Source organism: Antechinus flavipes, chromosome 2 (assembly GCF_016432865.1).
Source record: "Antechinus flavipes isolate AdamAnt ecotype Samford, QLD, Australia chromosome 2, AdamAnt_v2, whole genome shotgun sequence".
NCBI classification, from domain to species: domain Eukaryota; kingdom Metazoa; phylum Chordata; class Mammalia; order Dasyuromorphia; family Dasyuridae; genus Antechinus; species Antechinus flavipes.
Genome location: NC_067399.1, coordinates 123,282,312 through 123,295,223, shown reverse-complemented (window position 1 = coordinate 123,295,223; position 12,912 = coordinate 123,282,312). Strand labels below are relative to the sequence as shown.

At 36.4% G+C, this 12,912-nt stretch overlaps 1 protein-coding gene across 4 annotated transcripts in view; it reads left to right on the top strand.

Annotated features, from left to right (window-relative positions):
- Positions 1 to 12,912, top strand: part of ADD2 (adducin 2) — a 165,619-nt gene that overhangs the window by 146,533 nt on the left and 6,174 nt on the right. For all 4 annotated transcript variants that reach the window (XM_051975485.1, XM_051975486.1, XM_051975484.1 and 1 more), the window contains one exon: positions 3,806 to 3,931. In XM_051975485.1, the coding sequence (XP_051831445.1) occupies positions 3,806 to 3,931 (126 nt within the window). The remainder of the gene's footprint in view (positions 1 to 3,805; positions 3,932 to 12,912) is intronic.

Genomic DNA, 12,912 nt, shown 5'->3' with positions numbered 1-12,912 from the left:
ACAGATGAGAAAATAGGCAAACAGAGTTGACTCTAGGCCAGAGCATTGTATCTGCTGCGCCACCCAGCTGCCCTAAATTTAGAATGCCAAAACCTCCAACTTTCCTCTATACCGTTTGATTCTAATATAGCCAATTCATTTTTCCCAAGTGAAAAAAAGTTTCTCATGTCCCATCCCAATTTTCCCTAATTTTACCCTTCTTATGGATAACCTCACCTCTGATACAGGCCTTCTGGCATGATTTCACTCATCTATTTCCATTTTCAGTTCATTTTCTGTCTCTTCCTATATCTATCTTCTCATCTTTCCCTCCTTGTTTAGAGAAGAGAGTTTCTTCTTCTGCATAGTAACTTTGCTCAGATATCTGGCATTGTTTTTAAAGGGAGACTACTCCATCAAAAGTTGGGTTTTTATTTCTGTGCTGTTCACATTTCACCTTCTGCTCAGTTATACAAATGTTGCCAAAGTTTCCAGAGCTGCCAAGAGGATGCTGTGTCCCCTCGTTCTGCCTCTTTCATCACTTTATCCTGATCTGAGAGGTTTGACTGCAAGGTTAATATAAAGTGAACATGACCTTCTTTACTGCAGTCCACAATTCTCTAGAACAAGAGAAAGGCAATATGGTACAGTGGAGAGAGAAGGGCCAACCCGAGTGACTTCTAATCTTGGCTTTGCTGCATACTGGCATTGTGAATATTTATCTCTTTTGTGATTCTTTTCACCTTTTCAAGAGAACTTTGGATTAAATGATCTCTTACTATCCTGTCAGCACAAGTATAGGTTTCTGAGATCCTTTCCAGCTCAAATATTTAAGAGTTTTCTTCCTGCCCTTGCTTTCAAATCTAAAGAAACTAGTTTTTCATAATCAGGACTTCACAATATATTTCAGTAATGAGAAAACTTTGAACGAGGTCCAAGAGGAATTCCTCTTATATAGAATTACACTTTGTGAAGGTGAAATCTTCTTCCTGGACTCTACATTTTACTTTTATTTACTATTAGAAAATTTGCAGACAACAAGAAGATGGAAAATAAAAGAGAATAACTAATATTTTGGATGAGAAAACTGAACCTCAAAACAATTTGAATAGTGAACAAAAATGTAAGATATAATTAAATAGTACTAAATGCAAAATCCTCAAAAGCTTAGTTTCAAAAAATAAATTATATAATACAGAAACTAGATAATAGTTCCCATTGCGGGACGGGGGGACCCTGAGGTTTTAGTATATTTCTATCTCAATGAGTTAACAGTGTGACATAGCAGACAAAGGAATAAAGTGATATTAGGCTAAAGAAGTAACATCCACAATGAGAAATGATAATTGCATTGTATTTTGCTCTAGTCAGATCCCAAATCTGGCAGCTAAAATGATGCTCGAACATTAAAAAACTGGGACATACCCAGTGAAGAATGATCAAAATAGTAGGGGAATGCAAAACCACACCATGCAAATAGCAATTTTAAAATGAAGATGTTTAACTCTGAGGAAATATTCAAATACTTGAAGGTCCTTGTGGTGAAGACTTACTTGTTTAGTTCCAGAGGAAGTAATTTTCAGCTCATTAAGAATAAAAACTTCTCAATAACTAGACCCAATAATTAATTCAACCCCAAAGGGGATTATTCTGCCTTACTGGGTAGCAAATCCCATTGAAAGAACTGTTCAAATATAAAAGTGACCACTTGGTAGAGAAACTATAGTAAACTGTAGTAAAAATTCTTATTTTTGATTGAGGTTGAACCAGGTCCTTTCCAACAGTGAGACTCCATTATCCTAATTCTAGCTTCCTAACCATTTTCACTACCTCCATTTTCTCCTCCTTCCCATTTAGCTCAATCATCAGATTATTTTTCCTAAAACACATCTTTCATAAAATCTAAAATGGTTCACCATTGTCAAATTCATTAACCTGATGCAAAAGATAAAATGATGCATTTGGATGCATCTGATTTATAGAAGAAAATCTGACTTATAATCTGAGCTCAGATATCTAGCTGGATAAGTCACTTAACCTGTGTCTGCTTCAGTTTCCTCATCCATAAAATGTACCACCTATTTAGTGGGATTATTGCAAAAATAAAATGAAATAATATTTATAAAGCATTTACAAACTTTAAAGTGCTATGTAAATACTGTAAAAGTCTTTATCAATGCAATCCAATGTCTCTTTACTTCTCAACAAAACTTTTCTGTTGAGCTGTGGCACATTCTGTCTAGTAAACTTGCATTTTCAGACACTTATTTTGTGAAATATGCTGTTCTTCCAACATTTCCTTAGACATCCTTTAAATTCCAGTTCAAATCTCACATTGGAATGGTTACCAAGCATAAAAGGGATGAGCTTATTCTGGTTGCCTCCAGAGGGTAAAACTAAATGGAAGAGGTAGAAGAACCAGAGATACAAATTTGAGAGATTTCAAACAAGGTGTCTAAAAAGGGAATAGGTTATCTCATGAGGTAGCAATGGGCAATGAATTCCTTTTCATTGGAGGTCTCCACGTGGAAAAAATATGACCATATAATTTATAACTAGCTGACCAGACACACATATACACACATATGTGCATATATGTGTATGTGTACATTATAGATTATATGATATAGAAATATGTATATTATACATATACATGTATTGTATGCATATATACATGTGTGCATACATTTCCTCATTTGGGGAAATAGAGAATTCTTGCTTAGTAAAAGACTAAACAAGATGGTTTCAGATACCCTTTCTCATCTCTATGATTTTTTTCCAAGTCTAGATTTTCCAAGTCTAGCTTCCGTCATAAAGTCTTCTACAATCTATTTAAACCACACTACATTGTCTTTTCCTCTCCAGTATTTATAGTATATCCAGTATATCAGGTATTTTATTCAGTATCTCCTTGGTTCCAGACTTTGAAACCTGGTTGTGAAAGAGCACTAATTCTTACAAAGAACAAGATAGCTTTCTGTACGGAGTTGTACCTACAAACAGGCATGCAAGAGCACACAGGGGAGAAGGAATATAGCATATGGAGAACCAAAAGAACAAGTTATGGTCCTTGGCTCTAGGATATCTTATGTTGTTCTCTAGCTATTTCACAGGCCTATCTTTTGTCATGATCCTCCCTAGATGGGAAACATGTTCTATTCCTTGTTTAGTGATAACCATCCAGGAGATTTTCAGTAAATTAATTATTGGGTCAGTAAACTCCTGACTAGATCCTCATGAAGTTCTGAATATTTGGCAGAGAGGAGAGAAAATATATGGAGAGGAAGTTGAAAATACAAATAGGCACATTAAAGGTTATGTCTAACAGCAGCTGTCTCTCAAGTTTAGCATGAGTTGATTATCTCTAAGGGCCTTTCAACTCTCAATCTTATGGTTCCAAAAAGCAGAATCCAGTTTTGAATGCAGAGCCTAATTCTAGATCCAGTGCTTGTTCCATTAAACTATATTGCTTCTAGTCTGATCCATTATAGTAATCCTTATGTTCTTTTATCATTCAGCAGCACTTGTACCCTTAGCACAGTGGGCATTGGACAAATGTTCGCTGAATGAACATCAATAGCAATAGATTTTAGCAGTAGAACTCAATTGGCTTGGTTATAAATGATGCAGGAGACAGAATCCAGCTAAGGATCTTTCTGATCACCTCTCCTGAACTAAAAGAAAAGCAAACTCCTGGTTGGCCCAGGTATAACAGAGGTGACTGGGTAGAGGAGCTATTTGTCTTCACTTTTTGTGTCATCTCTAGGTACTTGATCTTTTCTGCCAGCCTTTGACCATTGTTCACAGGTGGTTTCTCTGTTCACAGGTGAGAAAGAAAGGACAGCAGAAGAGCCTAGCTCTCCTTTGAAGTCTGCTCCTGCTTCTCCAGTGAAGAGTCCATCCAAAACAGAAACAAAGAGTCCCGCCCTTTCCCCATCCAAGTCTTCAGAGGGTGAGCTAAGCTCAAAGGGGGTGGGCAGAGAAGGAAGTGCATTCAATTGAACAAAGAAAGTCCCTGCATGGAAGATAGTACAGATGTAACATGAATGGATAAAGAATACATAAAAGTGATATTCTGCATCCCCTCCCCTTTCTCCAATGAATTGAAATATAGATTGCCAAGTGTATATGTGTATTATTTGCAAACTATCTTAATAGACTAAGAATGCATTTTTGCAAAAAAAAAAAATCATAGCCAAAGGATGTTTCTTACTCTTAACACATCATTGCAGTTTGGAATGAGTTCTTACAGGTAAGAATGTTTAACCTTTGCCTGTCTACACAGGAGTAAAACATTTCAAATAAAGAGCATGATATAAGTGGAAAGAGCTGGTTTTGAAGTCAGAAGATCCTCAATCCTAGCTCCAACACCTACTAGTTGTGGGCCAATGGGCTGATCTCTTACCCTTTCTGAATCTCATTCTCCTTTGTGTAAAAATGGAGATAATACTTCTACTAACTTCAAAAAATTTTGTGATCAAAGTAGTTTATAAGCTTTAAGGACAACTTAAATGTGATATTATTATTAAACTGATCTTTAGGAGGAGATCATAGAAATAGAAAATCAGTTTAAATATATCTTATCATTGGTGCTAATGATTTCTTCCTAAAATATAAATATAATCCCTCTTCCATTTTAATTCCTTCTAGAATAATAAGTAAAGGAATGTTTGAATAATAACAACTCAATTTCAGGCATTAACTAAGTCAACATAAGGCTATTTTCATCCTTGCTAGAAAATCATGGAAGAAATCAACTGGAAATAAAATTCAGGGCATTTAGATTCTGGCTCTAGTCCTGACATTTAATTAGGCAAGTCATCTTACACTTCTGTGCAACTGCTTCATCTGTCAAGTGGGGACAATACCTGTCCTACTTAACCATAGAAGGTCCTTATGAGCATTAAACATCATAACAGATGTAAAAGTCTTGTGAATACATATGTGCATGTTATATGTACATGTATACATATATATATATATATGTTCTCATTCATTTGTGTACATGCATGGATTATGTTTGTATATTGTGTACCAAAAGTCCTAAGGCAGCTTTAAGCTATGGGTTTGTTGTTACAACAATTTATTGTAACAATAAGTAATATAATAGTATAAATTTGTTGCCAATCACATCACATAGTGATGCATACATTTAAGTGGCACAGGAAGATGTGTGTTGGGCCTGGAATCTGGAAAACCTAAAAGTTTAACTTTGGCCTCAGATACTTACTAGTTATGGAATCCCAGACAAGTCATTTAACCTTTGCCTGCTTCAGTTTCCTTATTTGTAAAATGGAGACAACAACAATACCTCCTTGCCAAGGGTGTTATTGTGAGAATTAAATGATATCAGATTCATAAAGTACTTGGTAAACTTTCAAGTACTGCATAAATGACAGTTAAGATTATATAAATTATTGTATAAAATGATTGATTTTATACAATGTGGTACAAGGGAGAGATGTCAGACTTGCAGTCACATTCAGGAACTATGTGACCACGATGAGCTTATAATAACTTCATTGAACATCCAAGACAATGAATGGGAGAGATAGATTGTGATCTGTTTCTGGGAAGAGAGATTTCATGATAATACAATCATAAGGTCATATACTTAGAGCATAAAGGGAAGAAATCTAGTTCAACCTTCTCATTTTAAAAATGGGGAAATTAATGCTGCCTAAGAAGGTCAAATAGCTTCCCTCCAAATCACAAATGTTGTAAACAAGATCTAGACTTAGGCACAAATGTTGTAAACAAAGGTTAAACAACCTTTAAGGTCCAAAGCCAGTACTATTTCCATTATACAGATCCTTGATAAATCACATGATTATTTTAAAAATACCATACATTACTATCTCATATTTGTTTTACTTATATTATGTGCAGTAATATGTATGCTGGTGTCCATTTCTATGCCAAGAACTCATCATAAAGTGGCTTATTTTTACTGTGCTCCTTTCAAAATGTAAGCTCTTCATATTCCCCTTAGGGAAAGTATCTCCACTGCAAAGCTCCTACATCTTAAGAACAAGAGTCACAAAATCACAGCCGATTAAAGCTAGGCAAGACCTCAGAAATTAGCATTTTTACATATAAGAAAACTGATCCCCAGAGTGGTTGAATAACTTCCTGGAATGCACTTAAATAGCAAATAGAGCTGAACTTGAATCCTGGATCCCTGACTCTAAGACCAGCACTTTTCCCACATTTTATTAACATTTTACAAGTATCTATCATAAACTGGGCATGTTTTAATTTAAAAAGTCATTTCTGCCCAGGACTCCCTTACTCTTTAAATCAATTGCTTAGCTGAGTATGAGTGTAAAAGCAGTCAGAAAAAGGTGTCTTTCTGATCTGAGACAAGAAAATAGATGTTTAGTGATCGTTGTTGTCTCCTTGTGTCTCATTGTGGTCTTGTCCAATTTGTCTCCACAACCTCTTCCTTTCTCTCCCCAACTGTGCTTTCATCAAAGGAGTTACCTCTGATTCTGAATACTTGTCTATGTAGTAAGTACAGAGAGGCTGTTTACTAACTGTACCAACCCTTGTGCTGGGGAGGGAAGACTTTCTTTGGCAACTAACAGGAACCGCAGCTACTGAACTCAGTGAAAGTAAATGGACTCCCCTCTCCTGTGATTGGATGAAGGGGAACACTCTGGATGGGGGATTCGTTCTCAAATTAAGCTCGATCGCACGAATCTGGCCTCTTTCAGGGACACAAACACTGGCCTCCCCTTCCCAGGGTGGGGGTCCCAGTGGCAGGGGCGATGGCTGCTATATTCTCCCTGCTTTGAAACAGCCAAAACCTTAGAGAATGTTGCTCTCTGGATATCCTATAACCCATACCCTGAAACCCTGGGCCAATTCTAGGACATCTATTCTAAGATGCTGAGTTGAAGCCAAGGAATCCTTGGAGCTGTTATAGTTTCTACATAAGGTTTGGTGCTGACCTGGCCTGACATGGTTCTCAATTAGGCTCAAGAAAATACTGGTAAATCACTCTGAGGAAACCAGAAATTGAGGGGAAGATGTTCAGAAAAGAAGCAAGATGGCTGCTTAGTTGGTACTCTTTGGTCCATTTAGCAGGGGTGAAATAAGGAGGGATGGCAGTGTTCCTTACAGATGTACACTGGTTTTCGGAGCACTAACTCCTTATAACAATTATCCTGGAACTTGTTTCCCAGCTTTCTCCTTTCCAAACCTCCTCAGGAGGAAGCTTAGGCAGCAGGGCCTGTGATAGCATTGTGCTCACAGCATCTTCATTAAAACATTGCAAAGGACTAAGGCAAAGATGGAAAGCCCAAAATTCTGTGGCAAAGCTATTTCTTGTCATGGCACCTGGTTTATCTGTGGTAACTGGTGGGCAGAGGGCCTGAAGTCATCAGAAATGGGACTTTACTCTGCTAGCTCTCTTAATAGTTTGTACAGCTCCCAAGAGTGAAGAACTGACGATTGAATGAAAAAAGAAAAAAGTGTTTACTATGTGTGGCACTAAAGGCAGCATAGTATGCTGGATAAAAAAAGTGACCTCAAAGCCAAGAAAAGTGAGTTCTAGTCCCACCTTTATAGATCCTTACTGTGTGACTGTGAGCAATTCCCTTAACTTCTCAGTAATCTAGGTAACTTTGTGACAGTAAATGTCACATAAAGTGCCCATCTGCATTAGTTAAGACTGATGCCTCTGTCTCCTAAGAGTTCCATTTAACTAATGAAGTTATAAATTCAATTCCCATCCTTTGTCAGCACTGTGATAAGTGCTGGGGATACAAATAAAAAAGTGAGACAGCCCCTACCCCCAAGGAACTTAACATCCAGTAAAAGGAGACAACACATATAAAAGAAAAGGGGTTACCTACAGGACATATGGGAAGTCCTGGTAAGTCAACAGCACCAGGGCAGATGGCAATGTCTTTTAGGCTTGATACAGCTAAGGTTCGATATTCATATTTGGATCTCCCCTGCTGGCCCACTCACCATCAGATCAGATATGGTGTTTTCAAGGATTCCTAAATGTTCTAAGCTGTGCCCTGCTATGAGTCCTTGTTCTTTGTTCATCTTCCTCATGTTTTAGATCTGTCCCCTTGCTTCTCACCATCTTCTACAAGAATTGTCCCATCTTACATGTTTTCCATGTCTGTCCACTCCTCTCTTCCAACAAACTGGAGCATTTGTATCCTGTTCCTTGCCAGGGAGAATATCCACCGTCTTCCTGCTGTTCTCCCCTAACTGCTGGAACTAAGAATGAGAGATCATTCCCCATGGGCTGGACTGACTCACTGTGCAATTAGAGAAAATACATGCTGTGCAAATGAAAATCAATGTAGAAAAGAAAGATCTGTTTTTGAGCCCAAAGTTCAAACTACAAATACATTCAGTAAAAAAGTTCTGTCCCTAACCAGTGTTTGCTCTAACAACAGGGGAACCTATCCTGGCAATGCACCTTAGTTGCACCAAGCCCTAAGGATATGGCACTTACTCTGTTAATGATATATCTGACCACCAAAAATTGCCACATGTCCTGTAGTAGGTAACCCTCTTACTTTACTTTACTGGACCTGCTGGATGCTATGCCTGGAGCGAACAAAAATGAAGCTTTAAAATATAGACATACAAGTTATCTATCATCCCAAAGGGCTGTTTCTAGTTGCTCAGGGGCTATATGTCCCTTCCTATGAGAACAGAGAAACAGATGATAGTGGTGGGAGAAGGTCCACCTCTCCCTATCCTCTACCCTGTGTATCCTACAATCTTTTCTGTATGCACTACACTGCTGCATAGACTCCCTAGGCCAACATAGCCATCACACTGTGGTTTATTAAGACTTCTGAAAATTATTCTATAGCCTCTTCTATCAGCATAATGCCCAGAGGGAAGAAGGAAAATAGTGAGCACCAGTCTATCTGCAGTTGAAGTTCTGAAACTTGAAGCTAAATCAGGTAATCATTCTCCTTAGGCACACAGGCAAATTCAAGGCCAAGAGACACTGGTTCTTAGGAAAATTAATATATGGAGTCCTGCCCCAAGCTCCTGTGATGAATTATTAGGAAAACAACTCTGCATGGAAGGATGAGCTCTATATGCACAGGACCCGGAACGGAAATGAAGTTTAACTATTTTACTTCTGAGTTGTCTAACTTCCTCCATTCTTTATTTTCATTACTGATATAGAAGTTATTAAAACAATTGGAACCCTCTATTCAGCCATTTTCTAATATTCTTCCAGCCTCCACAGTGGATAATGGCATAGAATATGCTCTCTCCAGTCTTCAAGCAAATGTTTATTGAGCTCTTATGGCATCATACTAGCTGATAGGGATGCAGGAAAGTCTAAAATAAAATCCCTGCTTTCAAAATGTATATGTGCTCTCTCTCTCTCTCTCTCTCACACATCTTCTTCCTCTCTCTCTCCCCTTTTATACACCAATACACATATACTTATATATGTATCATTTTAATTTATATATACCAGGTATATTGTATACATGTGTACTGTACATATATGTACACGTGTATATAAAATTTAAAAGTAGTACATACTTAGTACTAAATGGATTACAAACAGTAAAAGCTATAGATCACAGAAGATAGAACCAAAATGTACCTTAGAGATAATTTAATCCAACTCCTTCCTTTTACAGATGAAGAAAAAGAAAGCCACATTAGTCAATAGGAGTGATCATGAGAAAGTAAGGAAATCAAGTAAGGTTTCAAGAAAGAAAAAGAATTTGAGCAAGTCCTCAAAGAAAAGACAGAATTTAGACAAGTGGAAAGGATATGAGAAGCCTGGAGGATATCCTTTCTCCAGTTGGAACAAATCATTTATTTCAGCCCAGTAGACATAGGGGAAGATTTAGGGAGAAAGTGGGCCAACAAGAAATTCAGAATTAGAGTGTTTAGATACTAAAATTATCCAGAGTCACAGTAAACAATGAAAAAGGTTGGGAATTGAGGCTTATCAAGCCTGTTTTATGACTGATCAGACTGGAAGGAAGTGTTTCTATTTCCCCAGCTTCTAGAAATCTCTAGTTGGCCCCTCATTCTTCTGCAGAATACTGTCATAAATTCCCGAAGAAACTAAGGCAAAAAACCTTAGAGAACACAAGCTCTTTTGCTTCAGGTGGACTACATATTGCTCTATCTGTTCATAGTGTACTAGGCAAGAGCAAGACAAATATATAACTTTTACTATGTTGTTCTTTTAATTTTTCAAAAACATGTTCACAGAAGAAAACTCTCTCACCCCCACCTCTCATCCCATTTTATAGAGAAACCAAAGTTCAGAGGTCATAAGTGACTTGCCTAAGGTGATAAATATAATAGACACAATATTTTAATCCAGGCCCTTTGACTTCAAATCTATTTCTCTTATCTACTACTTCACATTGCTTCCACATATATGATCTCATTCAATCATACAACAACCCTTTCAATCAGAGATGATCCCCATATTATAGATAAGAAAATAAGTCCAAAGTAAAGACATTTGCAGAATAAAAAATGAAGGGCTAGAAACAAAAAAACAAATAAATTACTCTGTGTCAGGTGAATTTAAAGAAGCAAAACCAAACATTTACAATGTAAAAAAAAATTAGGATAAAAAGAAACATAGACAACAAGTGAATATCAATACTAAATTTATATAATCCAAATGGCTTAGCATCTAAATTTATTTTAAAAATAACTGGCCTAAAAGAGGAAACAAAAAATAGTGACAGAAGATCTCAACATCATTCTCTGTTTTGGATAAGTCTAACAAAAAGATAAAAAGGAAAATATAGAATTAAAAAGATTCAGAGCAGTTTGTTGACTCACAGCTAAAAACAAAGCAACTTTCTTGTTGTGTAACATTTAAAAAAATTAATCCTTTGGATATAAATTTAGATGGTGTTCTTATCAACTCTGAAGATGAAAGAAGCCTGGAATCGATGACTAATTCATTATATGACAAAATCAGGTTTCAGAAAGATCTTAATAGCCAAGAATTATATGTCAAAACCAAAATATAAAAAGCATAGATGTGAAGTTCTTCATTTATGTTGTTAAAAATTAGTTCCACAAGTATAGAATAAGGAAACATCGTCAGACAATAGCAGTTGATGTGAAAATAATGGAGTTTTAGGTCATCCTAAACTCAATATAAGCCAACCCTGTGACTTGGCAGCCAAAAAAGTTTTAGTGTAAACTTATGTGTTACCAGGAAAAGTGTAGTTTCCAGAATTCAGAGATAAAGATTTCACTATACTCTTCACCACTTGGAGTATATTTGTAGTACTGCACTGAACTCTAGATACAACATTTAAGAGGGACAAAAATAAAAAGACTTTTCTTTCTTTTTTTAAATAACTTTTTATTGATAGAACGCATGCCAGAGTAATTTTTTACAGCATTATCCCTTGCATTCACTTCTGTTCCAATTTTTCCCCTTCCTCCCTCCACCCCTTCCCCCAGATGGCAAGCAGTCCTTTATGTGTTGAATAGGTTACAGTATATCCTAGATACAATATATGTGTGCAGAACCGAACAGTTTTCTTGTTGCACAGGGAGAATTGAATTCAGAAGGTATAAATAACCCGGGAAGAAAAACAAAAATGCAAGCAGTTTATACTCATTTCCCAAAAAAGACTTTTCTAAAAGATGATGAAGAGATTTGGAACTATGTCACAAGAAGAATGATAAAAATAACAAGGGAAAAAGAAGATTTAGGGAGATATGATAGCATTCTACAAATATATACAAGGTTGTCATTTAGAAGATCAGAAAAAAATAGAGATAGGTTGTGGTTATTCTGCTTATCTCTACATGGCAGAACTAGGGCCAATGGGTATATGTTACAAAAAAGACAGATTTAGATGCAGCATAAACATTTTTGACAATGTGAGCTATTTTAAAATGGAATGAGGAAATATAAGACAGTGAGCTTTCTGTCACTAATGGGGATACTGTAAGAATTCCATTATATAAGCAACTAGACTTACTTCATTTCAATTAAGTTCAACCAAGCTGATAAAAAGAGACTGGAAGATCTCTTCTAGATCTAAAATGCTATAATTTTAAGTCAGTGCTCAGGGCAAAACTAGAACCCAAGCTTATGATCCTAGTGATCTTTTCACTCTGCCTCAATTATACTAACCATAGCCATATAGTCAACTTCTCCATTCCAAAGGATGAAGGGATATGTTGAAATTGGTAAAAGAACCACAGCTTCTAGTATGACAAAGTTACATACAGAAAAACCATTTGTTCATAAAAGCTATATGTGCTTTCCTTAATCTCTTCTGCTAGAAGCTAACTTAGGTTTTTCTTTTGGGATCAGTTGCTGGGGCTAAAAGGAGTTCTATATAAGAATCACACAGATCAATCAGTGCTTAAAACAATAGGCTTTTAAAATTTGGAGTATTTAAGGAAACCTATGTGGCTTAATTGAAGACACCTAAAGGAACACAGAAGGAAAATGAGGGGTAAGGATAGAAACTAGAATAATATTTACTCTTCAACATATTAAAAAAAAATAAAAGATAAACAAGGAAACTACATTAGAGTAAAAGGAAATCTAGACAACAAATTATTTATGATATTAAATATATATTATGACAACAAATTATTATCGCTATTAAACACACATATATATATACATATATATGTATATATATGTATACACACACACACACACACACACACACACACACACACACACACACACAAAGAGAGAGAAAAAAAGAGCACGCGAGAGAGAGACAGACAGAGATAAGAGTGAGTTAATACCTCCAAATGAGGACAGCTATCCTCTCCTCCTCCCTTAATCTGGAACCTCCAAATCAGAACAGGATTGTCATTAGAGAGCTTCAGGCCCGATGAGCTCCAAACCATAACAGAGTATTTCTGTTCTTTAACTTAGTGTGTATAAAACTGAACAGATTATCTTTTGCCCCA